The 24,894-nt window shown below is 37.6% G+C and overlaps 1 protein-coding gene across 49 annotated transcripts in view; it reads left to right on the forward strand.

Annotated features, from left to right (window-relative positions):
• The window catches only part of ABI3BP (ABI family member 3 binding protein), a 234,203-nt gene that overhangs the window by 102,407 nt on the left and 106,902 nt on the right, over window positions 1–24,894 (forward strand). For 44 of the 49 annotated variants that reach the window (XM_077883802.1, XM_077883803.1, XM_077883805.1 and 41 more), the window contains exons 7-14: window positions 3,566–3,614; window positions 4,637–4,708; window positions 5,329–5,421; window positions 12,043–12,120; window positions 13,835–13,909; window positions 14,651–14,725; window positions 15,543–15,614; window positions 16,307–16,381. In XM_077883802.1, coding sequence (XP_077739928.1) covers window positions 3,566–3,614; window positions 4,637–4,708; window positions 5,329–5,421; window positions 12,043–12,120; window positions 13,835–13,909; window positions 14,651–14,725; window positions 15,543–15,614; window positions 16,307–16,381 — 589 coding nt within the window. The remainder of the gene's footprint in view (window positions 1–3,565; window positions 3,615–4,636; window positions 4,709–5,328; window positions 5,422–12,042; window positions 12,121–13,834; window positions 13,910–14,650; window positions 14,726–15,542; window positions 15,615–16,306; window positions 16,382–24,894) is intronic. The other 5 variants (XM_077883826.1, XM_077883851.1, XM_077883852.1 and 2 more) reach the window with 2 other exon arrangements.

Genomic DNA, 24,894 nt, shown 5'->3' on the forward strand with positions numbered 1-24,894 from the left:
TCAGGCCCTGAAAATAAAGTTGAATTTATAGTGAATATTCTGATACCACAAAAATATCAAATAGACAAACCTACAAAGAAGAGCCTGCAAAGGACAGCATTAGCACTACGTGTATTAAAGCTAATTTTCAAAATAATATCAGGAGGAAGTTAGTACAATGCAGAATGAATAGAAAGTCCCTCATCCTATATGATTACTACTGCCATGGATATTTCTGGATAAGCATAGGCTTTTCTTAACCAGGACTAAAATCAGCCCTAATTGGTCATCAGTTCATTGTTGTTTACAACAGCATCTGCCTCTTCCCATATCTCCCCAAAGAATCTACCCACTGAGACTCAGCCACAACATTAAAATACCACACTTCTTATAGGGCAGGAGGGAAATATGTTTACTTTCTGGTAGTAAACACAAAGAAAACAGTTACTAAATGAAGGGAGGATGAAGGCTGTAGAAGGAAGCAGTGATGAAGGCTTGCAACAGGAATGGGAGTCAACAAACGATCGACAGAAGAGAGAGCCAGCAAGAGCCAAAAGACAGCCAAAGCTGGGACAGCAAGGAAGGGTTACTGGTACCTTTTTTAAAAATACTGTACATAGAACAGTTCAATTAAAATTGAGTTGTAATGGGTTAAATGCTATTAACTTGGAAATTTGATAGTATTTCATTTCTCAATGAATCCCCATAACAGACACTTCCCTACATTTGTATAATAAGACACCAGGGAAAGGATTCACAGTGTCAACTTCTTCCTGGGAATTTAGAGCCTTCAGCATAAACATTTTAGGTAAGAGTATTTTTCCTGATGATCCTAAAAACCCTATTTACAAAGAGGCAGCTACTTGCTCATAAGGCCAATCTTGATGCATCTTTGGATTGCAGATTAAGCAAGAGAGTAATTATAGGTCTTAGAAAGAATTGGATTCTGCAGCTAAATTATTTCCTTGTTTTTGGCAGCACATACTGTACATATAGTCTTGTCATCATCTTAATAGAACATTGGTAGATAATCAAGAGCTCAAAGAGAAGCTTCGTGCTGTTCATGTGAAGAATGGAATATTTTCCATTTGTCCCTGTCAGAAGTTGTTTAAAACAAATGATCAGAGCAAAGGAACTAAAACTTGAAATAATGAAATTCCAAAGCAACTAACACAGCAACACTTAGGTGTTTCTACTAAATTGTAATGTATATGAAGAGCTCCACATTCTGCAAAATGTGCACTAAATGGCAGGACTCCTAGAGATAGAGAACAAGCCATTCAAAAAATCTTTGGAACTGTAGCAACAGCTCTAACCAAAATGGTTATTAGTACCTGGAAAAACAATGTGGCTCCTCCAGTAAGTAGCTGCCATGTGGCTGGAGGTTGGCAAAGCTGGCATTTAAAATTCTCAAATGATAAAGACTGTGTGTTGGCAACCCTTTCACTAAAGCAGGATAGGTGGAAGTAGTGTAGACATGTGAGGCAGAGCCTTTCTGGAAAATGGTCCTGCAAGTGCTCCTATTTAATTTTCTTATGATAAAGCTGAAAGAAATCCTGCTGACAGGGTGACATCAAAGCTAAGAATTTTTTTCTCTCCCACTGAAAGTTATACTTCTATTTCTACTATTCCCTTCCCATTTCCTGAGAAAAATTGTATATAAATCACACTTCGGTCATTCTCTTGTTTATCAATAGTACGCAAGCTACACAGTACAGGAGCTACATATGTAGTAACTGAACAGACTGTTGATAAAAAATAAGTTTTCTTAATTAAAATGTAATTCACAGTTGTAAGGAATTTGGAAATATAGAAAAGCATAAAAATCATTTTATAAAAATAACCACTGTTAAAAAAACTATGATCTATTTCTGATAATTTGTGTATACATACTTGTTATAAAATTATAGCAATTTTATATAGTGGATATAATTGTGATCTTTGCATTTATTTATATTATGCATATTTTCCACTTTCTTAGATCTCAAAATTTTGAAACGATTTATTTAATAAAAGCTCTGCTTTTGGATGATGTAGTTTCGCATAGTGGTGATAATTTATATATAAGGGTGTTCATCTTGATGAATTCCTTAGTTTAGGATTAGATTAGATTGGGGTACATTGTTATGGGTGTGTTAGTCCATGAGGGCCGCTGTAACAAAATACCACAGACTTGGGTGGCTTAAACAACAAACATTTATTTGTCATGGTTCTGGAGCCTGGGAAGTTTGAGATTAAGGTAAGGTGCTGGTAGGTTTGATGTCTAGTGAGAGCTTGCTCTTGTGTCCTCACAGAGCAGAAAGGTGCAGGGACCTCTCTGGGGTCTCTTTTATAAGAGCACTAATATCATTCAGAGGGTGGACCTCTCATGACCTAATCATTTCTCCAAAGCCCTACCTTGAATACCATCATGCTTGGGAGTTAAGTTTTAACATCTACATTTTGGGGGGGGATATAAGCATTCAGTCTATAGTACAGAGTCTATAAGTACAAACAGTTTTAAAAACCCGATTGGAGAGTAAACTTCTATTTTTTTGTGATTTTTAAACATAAGGACTTTAAGACAAGAAAAATAGCCAACAGTAAGCTTGGCATTGTGGACCTTCTTTATTATGGGCACATTACTCGCTAAAATGGTAGCATGTAACAAGTCTCTGTTGCTTACAGTTGAAACACCAAGGTGGTATTTCATTCAGCACTTCCTGGATTATTCACAGATCTGGTATATAGAGTCTTTTTATCATGTATAATATAATCACGTATAAAACTTAAATCAAGCTTCAAAAAAATCAATGCCATGCTCCCCTCTTTGACTCAGTCTAATTCTTTTGTATATTTTTGCTTCCCTTATTTTGTTCCTATATCTCTCCCTTAGCTGTCTTATCCTTGGCTCACAATGTTGTCCAGGGATGACTCCACTTTAAAGTTAACACTAAACCTGTTCCTTGTTCAAGCCACTCCATGACCTCAAAACTCCTTGTGGGATGTCTGAGGCAATTTGGGAGAGCGGAGAGGGAGTACCCTGGGAACTGCCTTCCTAGTTTGAGGTCCTTTGTGTATAAATATGTGCAGAATGGCTAAGAGTACAGGATTTGGAGGTCGGAATGTCTGGATCTGAGTCCCAGCTCTGCCTTCTTGGACAAAGAGATGCTTGGTCTTGGGAGCTCATGGTGGTCAGATTGTAGTAGTAGCAGCAGCAGCAGCAGCACTTGAGTACACTCAAACAATGGATGTTGATCAGTTTTAAAAGATAATAGATGGCTTAGCATCTTTTGGAGAGAAAATGTAGACAGTATTTTGTTGGGTCACATCTCAAGTGATAGATGAACTAGTAGTCCACATGGTTTAGTTCCTTTCATTATAGTTTCAAGGTAAAGTAAATTAATGGGAGCTCAGCAGAAACTGCTTTCAAGCCTTTGGACATTTATGGGGAAAACCAAATTCAATAAAATAGAGGTAGATATATGCGCTAAAGGTCTTTCCAGAAACTGTAGATAAGACAGGGCTACACTCAGTTTTTTGTGCTAGGTTTTTTTTTTTTTTTTTTTTTTTAAGTTAACTAAAAGCTAACTCTCCTTTTTTTCAGCCAGCATATGTCCCAAGGAAGCTAATCCCAATAACGGTCATCAAACAAGGTAATTTGTATGAGTCTGCTCTGGATGTATGTTTAGAATCTTTTTAAAAAAATTTTAATTCCGGTATAGTTAACAGTTTAGAACTATTTGTCATATGCTTTTTTACTGAGATGATTAAATATAGTACTGTTCCCCCCCCCCAATCTTTCTGATTATTATTTTAAAGCAAAAGTGTAAAGAAATCAATATGGTCTAGCAAATTAGAAGTTAATAGATCATTTTGCATCTTGTACTAATAAGCCAAGTCTTGGCAGTCACATTGGTTGGCAAGTCACTTTGGTAAAAGTAAAACTTTTGATACAAAACAACCATAATAAATAAATTTAAAAGCCAACTGAGTATGTGCGGCTTTGTTCAGGGTTAAGTTAGCATACATGAAGAAAATCATTGATAGAGTATTTGGATTAGTGAAATAAAAACTGATTTAATGGTCCCTTTAGGGAGATTAAAGACATAGAGTTTTCGAGAATTATAATGTCTTATCTCACTTCAGTATCCCGTTGCTTTTGTTTTGCATTTCAGTTTTTCAAATTATTGAATTGATTCCATTATTTCCAGAAAGTTTTTTGGTAGAAGAGATTGGATACTTAAAATAATTATTCATTTTAAGAAAACCCAGTGTCTCAAGTGTATTCTCAAAACAGTGTCAGTATTGGAATAATTGAGAGTCTTAGCTTTGAGAATATACATTTTCACTTTTAAAAATTTACTGTATTAATTGCCTCATCTTGTGCTATTTCTTTAATTTGGGAAGGCTGTGGGGAGTGGTAATGGGGAAAGAAATTTTCAGCTCATTTGAGTGGAACACTATGATTCGGAAATAACCTTTTGTTATTTAAAGACATAGGTGTGAAGGTGAGATGTGCCTTCCAGCCCTTTCGTTGGCCATGTACCAGCCCAAAGAGTTACTTTATTAATTTAAAAAGTATATTAGAGCTTCCCCAGTGCAATGGCTTCACATTATTAACTATTTACTCCTTCCTGTCTTTTCCCATCACGTTGTTACTTTTGTATTTCCACAGTGATTCAGAATGTTACTCACAGGGCTTCCACTAAATCCCCAGATAAGACTCCCTTTGGAGGAACGATATTAGGTGAGTGTGAGTGTATCTTGGTATCTATACCTCCAGTAAACAAGTCAGGCTCTTTTTTGATAAGAGAGCACTTATGGAATTTTACACTGTTAGCAGGTCTATTAAATTGATATTGGTTCATTTCCTTTCAGTACTAAGCATTCTGGCTTGTGTCCATGCCAGGCTAGGAGCCAAGAGATGCTACCTGTTTTAGTGTGTGTTAGAGAAACAACTCTAGCCCATGTCTGGGAGAACGATGGCACCCATCCTACTTGCCCCATGGTGTTGCATTTAGGAGGGAATCCTTGGTGTATTGAACTGTTCTTTAAAATATTATTATTAATAATTGTGTTTTGTTCACTTAATATGTTAAACAGCCATTTTATAATTTTCTATTCTAAGGACTAAAAGCCAGAGGATTTTTTAGTTCAGTTCTGAACATTTAAAAAAAAAATCTGTTTAAAGTTTGAGTTAGGTTTAGGTTTAAAAAAAAAAATCTGTTTAGGTTTGGGTTAAAATTGATTAAGCCAAATAAGTGCTAAATGTCATAGTTTCTATTATCTGATAGTATCTGATACTGTGAGTTTTATTTTATGTCATAACCCATTTTCTTTCTCTTACCCTATTCTTTTTCCTTGCAGTCCATCTTATTATTCCAGGCCTTAATGAAACCACTGTAAAACTTCCTACATCCATAATGCTTGAAATTTCAGATGCAATCAAGACACAGTTAGGTAAGCAGCAATGTTCCATATTTGAACATTGGGATGACTGAGTATTAGTACTGATAATCCTAGGATACCCAAGGAATCTAGCAAATGAGCTGTTTGGACATCTCAAAGTAAAAAGTAAGGGACAGGCATGTGCACTATTGATGGGAATGAAAATGGTACAGCTCCTATTGAAAACTGAAAACGCTATGACCAATTCTCAAAAAATTAAGCATAGAATTACCATCCAGCAATGGTTCCATTCTACCATCCAGTGGAATGGTCCAGTAATTCTACTTCTGGGTATATAAAGAAAATAGTTGGAAAAGACTTATCAAAGAGGTATTTGGACATCTCTGTTCACACTAGCATTATTCACAATAGCTAAAACATGGAAGCAACTCATGTGTCCATCAACAAATGAATGGATATGCATCTCGATATTTATAGCAGCATTATCTACAATCACCAAGTTATGAAAACAGACCAAATGTCCATCGATTGATGAATGGATAAGATGTGTACACACACACACAGGAATATTACTTGGCCGTAAGAAAAGAATGAAATCTTGCCATTTGCAATAACATGTATGGAGCTACAGAGTATTATGCTAAGTAAACTAAGTCAGAGAAAGACAAATACCATATAATTTCACTCATATGTGGAATTTAAGGGGAAAAAAATGAAAGTGTGGGGAGGAGAGAGAGGCAAACCAAGAAACAGCCTCTTAACTATAAAGAACAAACCAGTGGTTACTAGAGTGGAAGTGGGTGGGGACGTGTTACACGGGTAATAGGCATTAAAGAGGGCATTGTGATGAGCACCAGTTGATATATGGAAGTTTTAAAAATCACTACACTGTACACTGAAACAATATCATATTGTATATTAACTAGAATTTAAGTTAAAACTTTAAAAAAATTAAAAAGAATGCATAAGGAAAATGTGGGATGTATATATAATGGAAAATCATTCAACCTTAAGAAGGAAGGAAATTCTGATACATGCTACGGGATGAACCTTGAGGACCTTACGCTAAGTGAAATAAGCCAGTCACAAAAAGATAAATAACGTATGATTCCACTTACCTGAGGTACCTAGAGTAGTCAAATTTATAGACCATATAATGGTGGTGGCAAGGGATTGAGGGAGGAGGAGACAGGGGAGTTAGTGTTTAATGATACAGTTACACTTTTATAAAACGGCTTTTGGAGATGGATGGTGGTGATAGTTGCACAACATTATGAATGTATTCAATATTATTGAAGTGTAGACTTAAAAATGGTTAAGATCATATATTTTATGTTATGTATATTTTACCGTGATAAAAAAAATTTAGAAAAAAAACAGCAAGGGGCAGAAGGCTTGGTGTGTTGAAAGTATTTATGTAGATCACATTCTATCGGCAAATAGTTTTTATATGTTATATAAAATATATTTAAGGGGATCCCTGGGTGACTCAGCAGTTCAGCGCCTGCCTTTGGCCCAAGGCGTGATCCTGGAGTCCTGGGATCAAGTCCAGCATCAGGCTTCCTGCATGGAGCCTGCTTCTCCCTCTGCCTGTGTCTCTGCCTCTCTCTCTCTCTCTGTGTCTCTCATGAATAAATAAATATATTTTTTAAAAAGTTAACATTTGTCAAATTATCCTAAATACACACGTTTATTTAGGTAACATTTGAAAATAGTCCCATACTCTAAAGGGGCCAGTAGGTATTTTCAATGAGAACTGATGTAGAGGTCAGGAGTGTTAGAATTATTTACTTGAAATTGATACTGCCTCCTACCTCTAGAAAGAACTCGATATAATTTCAGTGTTTTAAACACATACAACTTAACAATTTGGAGGGAAACAAAGCCAGCAAAACCCTTTAGACGGAGCCCAGGGAATTCCTGTCGTGCTCAACTGGGGTAAAGTAGTTGCTCCAGTTGAGTATCAACTCAGTCAGGACTCAGGACCCTGTATATAGACAGCATCTCGAACTTGGAGCAGGAGAAGCCCTGGCAGGCTGGTGAGCACAGACTGCTGGACCCACCCCCCACAATTCCATGGATGGGCGATGGGACCTGAAAATGTGCCTTTCTAGCTAGCACCTAGGACATCCTGAAGCCACTTGCCTAGAGTCCTACTTTGAAACCCCCGCCCCCATAGTCTCTGGAGAAAGTCTTGAGCTGTTGATAAATATGGAAGGAGGTGGCATGATGGGGTAGAGACTGAGCAAAACTAAAAAATGCAGATATTTTCTCTGAATTAGGCACTAGCCAAGAACCTCAATATTTGTGTAAATGACTGTTCACCTTGTGTGGGTGCAGAAAGAGATGCCGGAGGAGCCCCTGTTTGGCAACATTTATTCAACACATAATTATTATTACTCTGTGGCAGGGTTGCAAGCCCTTTAATGCTTTAGAACTTAGGACTGCTGGCCCCTATAGTGGTGAGGACCTGCCCGTATCAGGACACGAGACTTCATTTCTCCTGACCCATTTGCTTGTTTGATGCTAGGCAAGCAGATTGGAACAGTTTCCAAGAAATGGACTCTTTGGTTCTCCTTAGCTGTTTTTTTTTTTTTTTTTTTTTTCCTCCTTAGCTGTTAATTTGAGAATTTACTGGAAGGAGGAGGAACAAAACCTTAACTGAGTAGAAGAGCGCTTAGTCAGTAGACTTAACAGTCCTACCAATTTTAGAAAAATTTTCAGAACTTACACATCACCACTTTATTAAGATGTGGAAATACTCGCCAATATTTGTGATTTTGTGCATCCTTACATTTTTATTATGAAATATTCATTCTGAGAATGGAGACGAGTGACCTTAGACATCATTTCTTAAATTTGTACATTGGACTTGGTCACTTCCTTTTGAGCAATAAAACTCTGTGACTAACCTCTGTATCATCTAAATGCTGGGATAAAATGCAGGACCCTTCCAAATTAACTTTCCTTCTGAGCCTGTGTTTGGAATCCAGTGCTCTGTATTCTTGTGCTCACCTGTTCTCTGCCCAGAGCCTATACACCTTGCCCTGTCCCAAGGAAAGTCTTATTTGGAAGGCAGGGGGAGGGGGGAATGACGACTGGCCAATCTCTTACTGATGTGCTCCCTAAGCCATGCAGCAAAACTGCCAAATGCAGAATTTGTGAAGGAGGTTAAAGGTGAGCAGATTTCCCCAGACCACTACTGTCACTTTTGAACTGGAGGATATTTCCTTCTTTAGTCTCGAGTGACACATCCTAAACTTTGTGGTTTTTGCAAAGTTCTACATGCTGCCTTAATACCCATTCAGGCTTTAGAGAACAGGCTTTCTGTTTTCCTTAGAGAATAAAACAGTGGGTTTGTTTTATTTTGTTTTTGCTTTTATTTTTCTGATATGATTCACTAAAGCTTCCGAATTTTTGAGTGTGATTTCGATAAAGAAAAATGGCATATAAACAGTACATCTTTTTTAGCTTGTTTTTCTGTGGAAACACCATCTTAACACACAGCAAATTTCTTATGCATTGAAGAGTTTGATACTATCTTTGGAAATGTCCAGTAAATCCATCAAATGTACCACCTTAACAAACTGTATTTAAAAATTACATTTTAGGGCACCTGGGTGGCTCAGTGATTGAACATCTGCCTTTGGCTCAGGGCATGATTCGGGGTCTGGGATCGAGTCCTGCATTGGGCTCCCTGCAGGGAGCTTGCTACTCCCTCTGCCTGTGTCTCTCATAAATAAATAAATCTTAAAAAAATTACATTTTAAGTTTACCACCTTCAATGAAAAGAGATACTGTTTAACTAGTTCTTTATACTACCAAAGGAGAAATAAACTTTCCTTCAACACTGCAATTCAGAAAAGTACTGGTTTTTTGAGGGGGGTAAATCCTAAAAACAATATCCTCATTCCAATAGGGTCCATCATGGAACATCAGGAAATTAATAGTGTTTGTTCTAAGAACACATGGTGTGAATAATGAGAGAAATAAACAAGAGAGCTAGTATTACACACACCCCTCCCTGGGGGCATACAAAGGGTTTGCCAAAGCCAAGACTTAGCCTGCCAAAAATGAAAGGAAACAACTGTGTTGAAAAAAGGTACAGGAAAATCAGTGGAAAGGGAATTTCCTGGGTTTTAGGCCATTTTCTGGTGGCATTTTACTCTGCTTTTGGCAAGACTGCAGTTGTACGGAGACAGTGTAGGTGAGAGCTCATGGGTTGAGAAGAGACAGAAAGGTGCTCTTGTGCAAGCACCTTCCCCGTCTACCAATTTCTCTGACATCTGAAATGCCATATTGAGCAATACAGCACGCCTTTAAGAGGAATTAGTGATGTGTAAAGAATACAAATGTCCCTTGGGAAGGTAGTTTACCTTTTTTTTTTTTTTTTTCCTTTTCATTAACAGCCTAATTATAGGTTAATGTGATTGCCAGCCGAGGGCATGTTTTTGATATAAGGACCTAAAGCAAAGGAATTCCAAGCATTGTTTGAGAGTATAGGATCTATAAGTAAAAATAAATAAATAGTCCTAGTCAGCCAGGGAAACCACTAAGAGTGTAGGATGATATTACACAGGAAGGAGAGGACTAGCAAAGGTGCTTGGAGGGAGAAGAGGACCTGAAAAACTAAAGAGCACTAAAGAAAAACCTTACAATCTCACATTAAAAAAAAAAAAAAAATACCAACCTCCCCATGGTTCATCTTGAAAATAACAGGACCAGAGTTCATAAAAATCTGTAATCTGAATGTTTTTTCCTCTGCTAACCATCTCCATGCTGTGACAGCAACAGAAAAAAAAAAAAAGTTGATTAAATTTAGAAATTTTAAGACTGGAATCTATCATAAATTCTACTGGATCTGCTTTTTTAGTTATTTCAGAGAGTCCCTTCTCTTTGTGTCCTGCTCAATTAATTTGAACAACGGGAGTTAACTTTTCTGTTGTGCAGAAATGCTGTGCAGCTTTATGTACTTGTGAACCTAAAACACACACCTGACTACTAGATACAACAGGCACAGAAGCGCTTGTGACACCTGTGTCTGGCATTTTAAAACACTCCTGAAAATACAGAGCTCTATGGAAAAATCTAGTGTCGACTTCCATAATACAGACTTGAAGACTGATTTGCTTCCATTATCATTGTGAAAGGGACGACTTCATAATTGTCTTCAAGTCCTTCAGAAGTAAATAAAGACTTCAAAGCCCATGTTAACCAATAAGCAAATGGTCTTCACAGCAGGGAGGTGAACTACAGAAGGAAGTTAAAAGATTTTCATCCTTAAAGAAATGTGAGAGAATTGATTAGATCAATAGTTCTCAGCAGAGGGCAGCTTTGTCCCCTAAGGGATATGTGGCAGTATCTGGAGACATTTTTGCTCATCAAAATTGTGGAAGTGCTCATGAAATCCAGTGCGTAAAGACCAGAAATGCTTCTAAACATTCTGTAGTAGGCGGGAAAGCCCTCCAGCCAACAAGAAAGAATTATCCAGCCCAAAATGTTGCTAGTGCCAAAGATGAGAAACCCAAGAAATCCTGTCTAGTTTAGGACTCTAATCATCATCATCATCATCATCATCATCATCCCGTCTGATTATGAACATTTCAAGTTGACATGATTGGGGTATCTTGAGGATGAATGAATTCTTTCCTACTTCTAGACTTTGAAAATATTACAAGTAGGTCATTGATTCAGTGTGCTAAATAGCTGGATAAAAATCATCTTAAGTGCATTCTTAAAATGGGAAATATCAGGGCACCTGGGTGGCTCAGTAGTTGAGTGTTTGCCTTCAGCTCAGGTCATGATGCTAGCTAGGGTCCTGGGATCGAGTCCCACGTCCGGCTCCCTGCATGGAGCCTGCTTCTCCCTCTGCCTGTGTCTCTGCCTCTCTCTCTCTCTCTCTCTCTGCATCTCTCATGAATAAATAAATAAAACCTATAAATAAATAAAATGGGAAGTACCTTAATAATTGGAGCTCTCTGGCATAGGAATGTGCTTTCTTTGAAAAAGAACACCTATGTTTTAGAAAAAAGGTTCCTAAATACTGAAGAGGTTAAAAACATGGGGGAAAATTTTTCATTCTTTATGCTGAATTCCCATAGAGACCAAAAGGAAAGATCGGTGTTAACGTGTGGCTCAAATAATAGCTGTTGGTATTTTTTGGCCACAAATATCTTTAAATATCTTAGTTTCCTGTGTGAGTTATTTGCTTTTCTAAAATTTCAGTGTCATAACCTATTGGTTTTTTTTTTTTTTTTACTATATACAATAATGGGGAATCTCTGCATTGTTTTGTTTTTTAAATTAGTGCTCAAATATAAAATTCTAGGGAGTATTTGCAAAATAACCTATGCTTTCCAGAAACTCTTATTTATTAATGAGAATGACTTGAGAGTTGCCCAAGTATTGGATTGTGATTTTTGTTTTCTTCATTCCAATGCCAATTTAAATCTTAAAAGAGTTACCTAGAGTTCATGGGATTTAATTCTGAAGAATCCCGGTGCAAGTGCACAATAAATCTGTGCATCCCACCACTGCCTGCCTCGTGGAAAGAATTAAGAGCAAAACAGACTTCTCGAAATAATCTGTTACTTGATTATGTTTTGAATGAATTATATTTGGACACTGTGTTAGGAAGAAGTGAGGTGAATTGTTTGTTCTCTGACTTTTTAGCTAAGAATGAAACCTTGGCATTACCTGCTGAATCGAAAACACCAGAGGTAGAAAAAATCCCAGCACAGCCCATAACAGGTAAGGATATCCCTATGTTGTTAACTTTGAGAGAAGAAATATTTCTTGAAATGGTAAATGATTGACAAGCTTGTACTTTTTTTAGTGAAGGGCCATTAGGAAATTAATTTTCACCAAAGCACAAACAATAAAAGATTGTAGATCCTTAATTTTTAACATTTGGAAAAATAACTGCTGCAGAAGGAACAATGGGATCATACAACCCAATATGTAATATGGAAGTTATATTTTTCACCGTAACTGAAAGTTGTCACCTCAACATTTTGAGATATTTTTATGGTAAAATCTAAAAGTAGGGTTTACGTGTCCTTGTATATGAAGACATGAGCTCATTTTTCATTTCTTTCACAAGTGATCGGTTTAGCAAAAATGCCATAATCCCTCCTAAATCCACAGCCTGGTAACTAGGAAAGTACCCTAGAATCATTTAGAACATTGCAATTAATAATAGTTTGGTGAAAATCCCTTCAAGAATAAATGTGGGATACATTTTCCCCATAGTTTATCTATCAGCCGTTACTAACATTCAGCAATTTTTCTCTGAATGAACTGCCCAAGTCCAGCCCACTGGGGACACATTTTTGTCTGAACCAGAGTTTTTGTCAGAGCAATACCACCTCATCCACAACCCAATAAAACAAACATCTGGCAAGAATTTCCCCAATACTGCATTTAGTAAAATCTCTCCAATCTAAAGTGGGTTTTTTAATCCATAAAATTGCCATAAATTGAATGATCAGTGGATAGTTACCTTGCACTAAACTATTGGATTCACAACCGGCCCAGAAAAGATAGATTATAGATTGGCAGGGAAACAAAACAACTTGATTTCAAGAAACCTATTCAAATAGGAATATTTCTGACAGAGTAAGAAGTAAAGGCTCCTACCGGCATGGGAGATGGACCTTTCATCCCCCACCTTCATGGGTGTTGGGACAAAGGTACAAACTATCTAAGATGCTGGCATAATCAATTCAAATAAAATTCCTAAGTAATTTTTCTAATTTCAATATGATTTGTGGTTACCAAGAAAAGCACAGGCATGACCCAGTAGATGACTCCAAGTTCTTTTCTGCCCCAGAGATCCAACCCATTTTTCCCATTTATACTTTCCTCTCTTGGCACGGTATCTGACGGGAGAGTCTACAGATTTCTTAGTTCTCTGCCAAACCTTCTTCAGAATTTCCCTCTTCAGAAACACTTAGGCAAACACCATATCTTATTATTCATTGTTGTGTTTATTTTGTGTCTTGTGGCCGAGCATTTGAGTCCTTACCATAATTATAATCCAAGCTTTGGGGTGTTGACTGCAGTTTGGAAGAGAGAAATCTTTAATGTAATAGTTCTAAATAAGCCTTTTTCTTTTATTTGCCCATTTAATATTTGTCATATGCCTGCTTACTTATACCCCAGACATGGTGCTGAGCCCTGGAGATAATAAGAAGGCAGGCAAGGAAAAAATTATGATGAATAAGTACTTTCACCAAGGTCCATTCACTGTGGTTTTTGGAACACTTGGAAAGTGGACGGAGCTCAGCAAGGCGGGGGTGGACAAAGTGTCAGCTCGAGCCAGGGAGTCCTTCATTAACTTGAAAAAGAATTGGTCATTTGAAGTGTCAGTTATGGATTCGAAAGGGCAACAAAATCACCTTATGATCTTTGGTCACTTCATTATTTTATCTTAATGTGTAAAGTTGTCTTTTTTACCTTCTAGTGACTCCTGAGTCAATGCCAAGAACTACGAAACCCACTGTGTCTAGCGCGTTAGACTTTTCAGAAAAAACACTGGGTAATTCTAAGAATTTTTTTTTTTAAATAACTCCCAACACTCATAGGAAAAAAAAAAATAACCCCAATGCCTTAGTTCCCTCCTTCCTTTTATCCCCCACCTCACCCCCCATTTACTGGCAGTCATGAGCCATCCTATTTCTTGGACCAATTCCATTCCAGAGTTAACAACATGCCTTGATCCTGGTGACTGGTTTTCTAGGCAGCTCTGGATGCTAGATGCTGACTACACATACCTTTTACCAGTCCCTTGGGATGTATAGAAAAAAACTCCCAATGCCAGCCTTTCCACCCACACATCTTGGAGGGGGAAACCTGGAAGTCTTGTCTGTGTCTGTGCTTCCTTTCAACTGGCTTCCCAAGTCTTATGTGCACTAAGCTTGAGGAGAGTCTCTGAAAGTGTCATGCTTTTTAATAAGAACTTCATGTCCTGCAAGTTAGCTGCTTCTTGGCCCAAGACAGTCTTGCTTTGTTCTCTTCTGCTGGAGAAAGAGAGCATCAGCGTGTGTTTTGCTGTGCCCTTGGGATGTTGGTCATCCATGCCCCATCACACCCTTTGAAACTACACCTTCACATTTTAACAGCGATGCGAAGCTTTTCCTGGGGAGCCAGCTATTTCCCTGAGAAGCATCAGCTGCCCTGTGCACACTGTGTTATGAGCAGGCTTCACATGGTTAAGCGTAACCTTGCAATGTCAAATCCTGACTCAGGGAGTTGCTGACCGAATTCTTCTTCGTTTTAGTTCTCAGCGAAAGGACTCCGGAAGCCCTGCAAACTATCCTAATACCTAGGTTTGAATTGCCACTGAGCACTCTAGGTAAAAATTATTCAACATTGCAGCTTGTTATTACCTTGGAAATTTTATGCATGCCTTCAATCATTAGGCTAATTCAATCAGACTTTATCGCATAGGAAAGACAGGACACATGGTTTATAGAGCAATAAGCTCCCCAACATCAAGCCCTTAAATGTTACAAACTATTTTATAGTTTAGGATCCTAAAGGGTCTTTATGACTAATCCTTTGGTGGTTTTTCCTTTTGGTCGCCGTATTTTGAGACCATATTTGATTTTTTTTTTATCCAAAATCATTGTGTCACCGAATTAACTATTCTTCATACTTTTCCTAAATATCTTTTTACTTAATTGTTTCTCCAGACAGAGAGGATATGTATGTTATTTTGGCAGACTGTTTCTGAGAATCTGAGTTTATCGAATTTATTTTTGATGTTGTTGGAGTGGGAGCTTAGATATAAAGCCACATAGTTACTGAAATTCTATTTTCCATTAGATGGATCTTTTTTAGTTCAGACGTATTTGGTGCTTGATTTGAGTTAAAGTGTAAAGGCACACATACACATAGCTAAAGAAATTAGGAGAGTAGTAAGGGTGAAAAGAAGAACCCAAATTCCTCAAATTTAGCAGCTTGCCTATAAAAAATAGAAAAAAAGAAGCTTTGTTATAGTATCCGGCTTCAAGACCACGAGAAAGAAAGGCTACTAACAATACCTTACTTGACATAAGTATTTACCCTTTTATGTTTGTTTTTTGTTTCTGCAAGCTTGAGATTTTGAAAACTGTTTTCTCTGTTACATGTACCGCAGGTTATAACGTTTCTTATGTGTTTTGTTGCAGCTCCAAAAAGGCTTCCAGAATTTCCTCAGGCAAACACACCCTTCCCCTTTGAGAAGCCTGAGGGCACCTTGGGTAATAGCAGCAGCTTCACGCTGGCATTAAGATAGGGGTGGCCATCACTTAATTCTATAGGACATGCTTACTGAATCCAATCTTAGCAAATCTCGATGACCTGATGAATTCCATTAACTCAGGCAGACAAGGGGTTGATTTAAAAACAAACAGAAAAAAAAAAACTCATTTGTTGATTACATTTTCTACAAATTCAGTAATAGTCATCAGTATGTTAATTTTATACAGGTTTGGGTTTTGTCCTGAAAATTGCTGAAAGTATGACACTGAATTCTGGTGTCTGTCTGTCTCTCTTAAATTTGTTTATTTCAGTGAAAGAGAGCACATGCAGAGTGGGGAGGGGAGAGAGAGAGAAACTCAAGCAGACACAGCACTGAGTGGCGAGCCTGACACAGGGCTTGATCTCACAACCCTGAGATCAGGCCTGAGCCAAAACCAAGAGTTGGACGCTTAACCAATTGAGCCACCCAGGCACCTCCAAATTCTGGTCTCTCTCTGATCTCTAGTCAAATGCTCTCTGAGTAGACACATACTGATTTCTTGATGTAAAATGACTTCTGATTGGATTGGTGTGGCTTTTATTGCAAGCTTTGGGCAGCCACTTAACCAGACCAGCAACCTATTTCTGTCCCTTTCTCATCTCAAAAACAAGACCAAAGAACTTCAGTGAATTCCGTTTCTTTCTGCTGTAGCCTCAAGTGAAAAGCCATGGATTGGGCCTACAAGTAAAACATCTGAAGATTCCAAACTTCTCCCACCTCAAACTGGTAATTTCATTCTTTTTTAAAAATAGATTGGACCAACAGTATTGAATAACTTCTCTTTCTTTTTTATTTTTATAGGTTCCCTAGTTGATTATCAAAATACTTGTAGTACATGGTAAAGCTATCATCCATTCTTGATACTTAGAGGAATGCCATGTTTTTCTCAATGCGGCAACAAAATGGTTTTGTATTTGCTTTAAAAAATCTGTGTTTTAATGTTTGGATAGACAATTGGAAGTGTGGCTAGAAGACGGACTGCGAATTGGCTCATGGATTTTGTAGAGACATCTCATGACGTTGAGAACAGTAACAAAGTAATTAATGTATCAGATATTTGCTTTTTTCCAACAAAAATATTCAGTGAACATTTGAGAACTCACTATATGCAGGTTAGTGCTAAATCCTAAAATCTGTAAGCATATTGTGACATGAAGGAAAGACCACAGGTCTTGGCGTTAATAATGGACCTTGATTCTAGTTCTGGCTTTCCCATTAACGATATACTTGAGCTTTTTCTCTACTGTCCTGGGTCTTAATTTGTTCTTTTGTCAACTGAGGCAATTGGCTTTTTTCTCCTGAGAATTCTGTGTTCCACAGCTAAAACTGATGAGGGAGACAGCTTCCTCTTAAACAGATTTCCTTACGTAAAAAGTGATCGTTTATACATCTTTTCTTTGCTGTCTAGCAGTCAACTAAAGAGAACGGTCAGCATGTGAGAATTATAAGAAAATCTTGGAAACCGCTTTGTGTGATACTTCCGTGATTTTTGTTTTCTTTTTTTTTTTTCTTTTTTTTTTTTTTGGATTTTTGTTTTTCTTTTGTAATTTGGCTTGTATTTTAATTTTTGTGAACTTTGTCATTATGATGGTTTTGAGTAAGCATGATGCAGTATATGATGTAGTTAGAAGTTCATGTAATGAAGTTAAGTACACTGACACTCTGTGGTATTCTCCAGAAAGGATTCCAGCAGAGGGCTGGTTTGAGAAAGACTGAGAATGTGTCTTTAGAGGCATAGATTTTAGTCAAGTTATTCTCCCTCTGTTACATGTGATGGGTTCAGATCTCAGCAAAAGATAAAAAGATGGCACCACATGAAGTACGCATGTCTATTCCAGTCTCCCCTGGGTGTTCTCCAGTGGGAAAACACTTGAAAGTTGGCTATGGTTGTCATCCAATCCAGAGAAATCTCAAATTGGGTCTTTCTAAGGCTTCACTCCCCTAGTTGCTGACCCTGAAACTCTAATGCAATTACTTGATGTGGGTGCAAACATGTCTTCAGCATTTCAGGTCACCTGAATCTAAATCTGGGTTATGTGTAGGGTTTCATACTGAGCCATCTCATAGGCACTGCACTGTGATCATGGAGCAACAACTGGTCTGTGGGCCTGTGTGTGGTCTCTCTGCTCACTGTGGCATGCCTAGCCTGACTCCCATACCATTCGTGAGGATTATAGCTCTCAAACCAAACTGGACTAGATGAACTCTTAGGTCCCTTTCATCTCTTAGCTTTTGGGTTATTAACCTTGGGGGCACAGGGTCACTAGGTTTTCCTTGAGCAGTCTATAGTTTTCGGGTGTCTGTGACTATTGAAGAGTGAACTGACCAAAACCTCAGGGAAACCATTTATGAAATTATCCTGACTATGAAACCGAAATTGAACCAGGCTTTGGGGAGTGAGGAGAATATGTTGGGGAGTGAGGATTGTAGGGTTGCAAAGAGACAAAGATAGATGAGATTAAAGGTCTTAATAAAGGAAAGTTTCCTTCTGCCTTTAATTCCAGAAAGGAATATTCTGGTCTTGCTCTGATGGAGTATGAATAGTGACTAATACAGCAGGAAGCACTTGCATTATTCAGTTACCTCACTACTGCCAGAGCAACGCTAGGCTGCCAGAGAACTTCCAACTACTGACTGCCAACCCCCTCTGGATGAAGTGTTGGGGCTTGTCACAGGCAGTAAAGGTTCAGTAGGTAATGATTTCAGGCATGAGCATTGGCCCTAGAAACTTCCTAGCCTTTCTCCACAACATTTAAGTGTTATATTTCTGCTACTTAGTATGATCCTCAGATGCATTGGCATCACTGGGGAACTTGTTAAAAAAGTAGAAACTTGAGCTCCACTCCAAATCTACTGCATGCTTTTTAAACAAGATCTCCAGGTAATTGGTATGGACAGTAAAGTTAGAGAAGCACTACCTTATCACTAGTCTAAAATATTTCACATGATGTAGGTGAGAATCATCAAATATGGTCAATTATAGGATGAGAGGCCTCAAGTCAATATAAGATTAGTTTCTCAAAGTGGATGATTAAATATCTTTTGTTTGTACTAATGCACACAATGCTTCTTTCTCTTATATAAGTTTTGTGGCATCTTTTTAACATGTTAAATTTCAAATTAAACCTTGTCCTATATATTGTGATTTGAAGAGTTGATATACTCAGGCCATCTTTTCATTCACTTCAGCCTTTCATGTTTCTTGCGTGTGAATTTATACCTGTAGTACATTTCTATTTCCTATTTAGTTTCAATGTGTGTGATTATTTTACTTTCCACTTACCGTGGTTTCCTAATGCAATTGTTTTAGAAATTAAGAGAGAGGTAGAGAAAGTACTGGAATGCTGGTCCATAAAACCATTGGTCCTATTTTTAGTCGTTATATCCTTTGAAGAAATGATATATCTTAGCTGGTATGAATGAACAAAATGAACACATTTTGTTTTCTCTGTTGGGATACAGCATTTTTTTTTAAATTTTTATTTATTTATGATAGTCACAGAGAGAGAGAGAGGCAGAGACACAGAGGAAGAAGCAGGCTCCATGCACCGGGAGCCCGACATGGGATTCGATCCCGGGTCTCCAGGATCACGCCCTGGGCCAAAGGCAGGCGCTAAACCACTGCGCCACCCAGGGATCCCGGGATACAGCATATTTGTACTTACTATATCTATTCCCTTCAATCAAAGACCACTAGAACTACACCTGTATTTGAACAAAGTTAGATGTATTTACTCATGAATGACGACAATAGAGAACGTAGAGTGTAAGGAACTATGGGATCTCTTGGTAAGAGGGTGCTGGAAAGAACTTACTGTAGGATGTGCCCTTGTTTTAGGTGATTCTGGGAGGGTCCAAGGAAGTGATGCCTTGTTCTGGATTGGCTACTGCCAGGAAGTGGGAGTAATTCTGTAACTGACAATCTTAATTCCTAACTAGAAGGCAAGAAGAACAGAGTGAAGCAAAGTTGTGATTGGTAAATTCATTAGCCAGAAGGTGGGGACAGTAATTTTTGTGTATATACATTTGTGTTTCAAAACCACAATTACAGAATGGTTTTGTTTTTGTCTTGATCCATCTTGGTCATGGAATGGTCTTGTCTGATGTTGGTGTTGTTTCAAATTGTTGATGTTCAGCAGGAACACACCACAATCTAGCTGTAGGTACCAGGCCAGCTCCTGGATGTCAGGGGCTGCTTTTCTCTTAATCAGCCATGAAGTGTGATTTATCAACACCTTTTGTAAAACTCCTTTTGCTTCGGCTTTTGCTGGATTTGTTTTCCACATCTACTTCATATTTTATATCAAATCATCAGAATTCATGCTCTCAAAAAGGTATTTGTATTACTTTCGGATATAAAAAGCTGTATGGAAATTCTAACTTGCATGCTAACTATTTAAATCCCGAGGTCATTTCAATAGTTGTTGAAAGAGTAGGACAGGATATTTGGAACTTGGAATATCCCCCAAGATCTGAGAACTGTAATTATAAAACATATTCTTCTCCACTTTTAGCCTATTTGCCCTAATCTTTCATTAGTACTGTATTTTGTGATCTCATTATTTGGAATTGTATTTTGTTTTAAGCCTTCTCTAAAGTCTGTTTAAGTAAGATTGATTTTTCTTTTTTTTATTCCCTTGGCAAAACCATTTTTTTCTTAAAGTATAGAAAGGAGATGATAAAGATATGCTCTATAGTTATACACCAGAATATATACTTCTTTAAAGATTTTTGTTTTAAAGATTTTTGAGTGAGAGAGGGAGATTGAGCACGAGTTTGGGGAGAAGCAGAGGAAGAGGGATAAGCAGACTCTACTCTGAGTGTGGATCCCACAACCCTGAGATCATAACCTGAACCAAAATCAAGAGTCTGACCCTTAACCAGCTGAACCACCTAGGAACCCTTAGAATATATATACTTCTTAAAATCCATTTTAAAGGAAAGTTGGCCACATTTTAGAAATATGTATGTGCTTGTAACAATCATTCAGAAAAGTATATTTTTCTGAAGATGCAATAGAACTGGTCCTAAATCCTACTGGTAAGTGGCCAGTTGTCTATGATTTCTGTGTTACTATACAGTGAGTTCTAGAAGAGCCCCCAGTACCTTCCACTCTCTGAAGAATCATGCATTTGCGTTCACACACATGTACTTGTTGGATTACCTCTTCATTGGAAATATATAATTTTGTATTTGGACGGCAGTTTTCTATTAAGAGATTCAAAGGGTTGTACATATATAGCATCATATTGATCCTCCTGAAGTCCCTGGAAGTAAAGAGAGCTATCATTTTCTTTCAAGGAGGTAAGTGAGAGGCTTACCCCTTAATGGATAGAGGAGCAAAAACTAGATCCTCATTCGTTTCTTTCTTAAGCTTTTCTCTAACAAAGCACTCCAAGTTAAGACTGAAACGATGTCATACAGCTTGCTTTGAAATGTATCATTGAACAGTTTCCCAAGAGTTAATTAAATGTTATTAGGGCCAGGTGCCTTATAGATTTTTGAGAAACATTAAGTGGTCTGTGACAAAGGCTGGCCAGTTTCTGAAGTTCATTCTTAATTTGAATGCGATCACTAATCTGTGTACTATAGAGTGAGACAAAGCGGGATTAATAACCAACTCAACTATTTGACAGTGTTGTGATTGTAGACAAGTTTACCTCTTAGTGCCTCAGTTTCCCCATTATGAAATGGAAATAATATATCAATTTTTCCACTGGGTTGTTATGTCTTAGAACTTAAGTGTAAAAAAAAAATGTAAGTCACTAAATCTAATTCACAGATTCATAGTACATATGAGGTGCCCTGTAATCCTTTCCTGAATGCAAGGGACTCTTGCACTGAATGCATTCTCTTCCCACCACACTGCCCATCCCAGACTTCCTGAATTGCTCCAGGCACTCAAATAGTAATAATAATACAATAATAACAAATTACTAAAACGAAGGAAGGAAGAGAGAAAATTAAAAGACTCTAAACTGGTATATAAGCCAACTAAATGATTCTTGGGTCTTCATTTCACTTGTTCACACATTTTTACAAAGAACAGAAAAGGTATGTGTATTGTTATTTAAAGAGGCCCTGCTCTCCATGAAGTGGTCTGATGTCCTATTAACCCCATGGCAAGAATGTATCACACAGCTATGCTGTCAAGAGTGGCAGCCTGAATCATTCTATAAACTCTGACCCTTTCTAGGTTCGGGGAATAAAGAACCTAAATGGCTGTGTTTTTCCATGGGCATCAGAGGCTGGGAGAAGCAGCATAAATGCTATGTGTGTATCATCCCAAGCTAAGGCACATGCATGATTTCTAATTCCCTTGTATCATTGGAGGGGTAGGATGAACATCAGCCTTTCGTTTCTGGCTTCATAATGTCATCTGTGTTAAGCCTCCTTAACTTACCTCCTCCATCCCCTTAGAAAAACCATCATTTAATACCAGGAAAGATTTAAAGCCTAATTCAAACAAAGTAAATGGTTTATTTTTATAACCCGAGATGATTCGACATGATTACTTTCATCCTTAGAAAACCCTCCTGCCTATTCTTTCCCCAGCATGTCCAGACAAAATTGATTTTTCCCTCCAAATGTACTGTGACATATTATTAAGATGACTCCTCCTTTTGGCATAATTCCTTCCCCTTGAACAATAAGCAGTTCTCTTCAGAGGATTTCCCTTTGCAAGAGAGTCAGAACTGAGAATAGTCAGCTTCATCTCTTCATTAGAATCCACTTTGGGAGCTGCCTTAGGAGTTCATCACTAATTACACTCACTACTTTGTAGAACTTCAGTAAATTACAATATGATTTTAAGCTCTATGAATCATTTAAAGACCTGAAAACTGAATGACTAGCACACCCGAGGAGTGGTATACTGGTTGGAAAGTTGTGGCCACAGGTGGTTTGCTTAGGGTGGTTGAAAAGAGATTGAACTCTATCTACATTTGGATCTTAGTGCCTCCCTGTGAGGTGTTGATGAGCGAGGATCTGGCCCACCCAACTGGATTAAGCCCTAGAGAGGAGAAAAAGTAGGAATGAGTGGTGGTGTTGATGCTTAGAGAGTAGGAAAAATAGGGTTCAAGTGCAGCAGATGGTCTACAGATTCACTTTGAGATTTACAGCCTCAGCCTTTGGTTTCGCTTCATGAACATTTTCTCGTAGGCACTATTTTCACAAATTTCAAGGCCAACCAGAAAGGTATGTTATTTTTCCATGAACTGAGAAAAGCATTTATTTATTTATTTAAATGGTACTGAGAACTCTGTGTGTGGTGTTCATAATCTTTTTTCTCGTCTAGCTATTTATTGATAGTCCTATTGTATTTTCCCATTGCTCCTTCATCTATATTTTTAGGATTCTATTTCCATGGCAGAGTATGGCCACATAAGCCTATGGCAGGTAATTAATTGTGTAGTAGAGGAAGAGATCTGTGTGCACAAGTATGTGTATCATAAAATAATTAAAGGGGCCTATTCATTCATTTTCATTTGTCCTTCCTGAGAGCATAAACTACCCAATTGTCAAACCCACTGTTACTTCTTCATTGTAATGGCCACCTTGCAGATTAACACTATTAATTCCATTGATTAATAGAATAATTATTTCTAATTTATCAAGCCTCCACCACGTACCAGGCTCTGGAGTAAAATAAACCTAGGAGTGCCTAAGAGCATGACTGATGCAATTTTTGTCCTAATAAGGTCTTTCATGTAACACTTTGTTTAAAAAAGAAAGTCTTTCACGTAGTTACTAATACCCATGGAATTTGAATAAAATAAATTGATAAATTCTTGGTAATTGGAAATACTTTATCTGTGCACCATCGTAGTTTCCCAAGCAATACCGAGCATTTTGATGATGGAATTTGCATCTAACCAGGTTTTAAAAACTAAAAATGTACAACCAACAAAACAATTTAACAAAGGTCGTTTTAGGGAGTTGTGAGCAAATGGCAGTGTAGCTTATTTCATACTAATATCTTCTCTAAAAAATACAAAAGCAAAATTTGATTATACTAAGTCATTACTTTTTTTTGAGAGAAAGTTAATAATTGCTTTTTCTAACCTTTGAATTGAACTACCTATTTTACTTGCATTAGATTGGTCCTGCAACCGTAATTGGTCCCATTTATGTTCTGTGAATGCAAGATTAGAGAATGTGCTTACTGTCAAATAGGAGCATTTCACCCACTAAAGTAAACATTGGTGATAGAAGATGTTTTCCTCTAAATATCTAATAGTGCACCATTAGAGTACTATTTCTAGATACTGAGTAAGAAATAGAAGGGTTTGCTCTTAACTCTCAGCTGTCTATCTCTTTTATAGCTGGAGTAGCCTTTTAAAAAGCCAGGGATGTCTAACCACTTCACACATTTCACTCTGGTATAGAAATACACAGGAATTTTGTAAAGCAATTAAGGGCTGTTGATTTTTAGAGAACTCCATTTTTGACACTGTTCTGTCCTCTGACATCTAGTACTTCAAGTCAAAAAAGCATGTCTAATCCGTGAGTCAAGTGAGATGGTGGTGGTGTGTCTCTCAAAGCTGCCCAAACAACAGAAAACTTCCAGAAGTTGTGTCTATGAGTTGTTAGCCCTCTTGTTCTTAACTTACTCAACTCTCAGAGACTCCAGAAATAGAAATAGCAGGGACCAAGCCTCTTAGCAGATGTGTTATTTTAATCTTAAACGTAGTTGAGAAAATATTTGGAAATAAGAGGTCCCTGACATTTGGGAACTTCCCAACATGAGCCACAAAGGCCAGAGGATGATAGAAGGGAGGCTTCTCTCTCCAGTATTGTACCTTCTAAGGACAACATGAGGGAAAATGCCAGCCTGGCTTGGAACCTGCAGAATAAAGGGGAATTGTAAATATAGAGAAGAAGTAGAATGAGGGTAAAAAAAAAAAAAAATATCTTGGGACAAAAAGCTGTTTCTTAACAGAAGAAGGGAATAGATAGGGATAGAAGGGGAATGTGGGACTTAGGGTAAAGGTTGTGGCATTTTCCAAAAGCAAGCAACAATATAAAAATATTTAAAAATATTAAAAATCAAGCTATTTATTCATAATCTCTGGTATGAGAAATTTAAATAGAAGTCGGTAACGTTTTCCTAACTTGTGTAGAATCAGATAGAGCTGACTTTGCTAGATCCATAACTTAAAATTGGCTTAAAGGGAGTCTCAGATCAGCAACTGCCAGCAGTTTTGTCCTTTAAAAGGTTAACCATTCTTGGGGTGCCT

This window comes from Canis aureus, chromosome 35 (genome assembly GCF_053574225.1).
Source record: "Canis aureus isolate CA01 chromosome 35, VMU_Caureus_v.1.0, whole genome shotgun sequence".
NCBI lineage: Eukaryota > Metazoa > Chordata > Mammalia > Carnivora > Canidae > Canis > Canis aureus.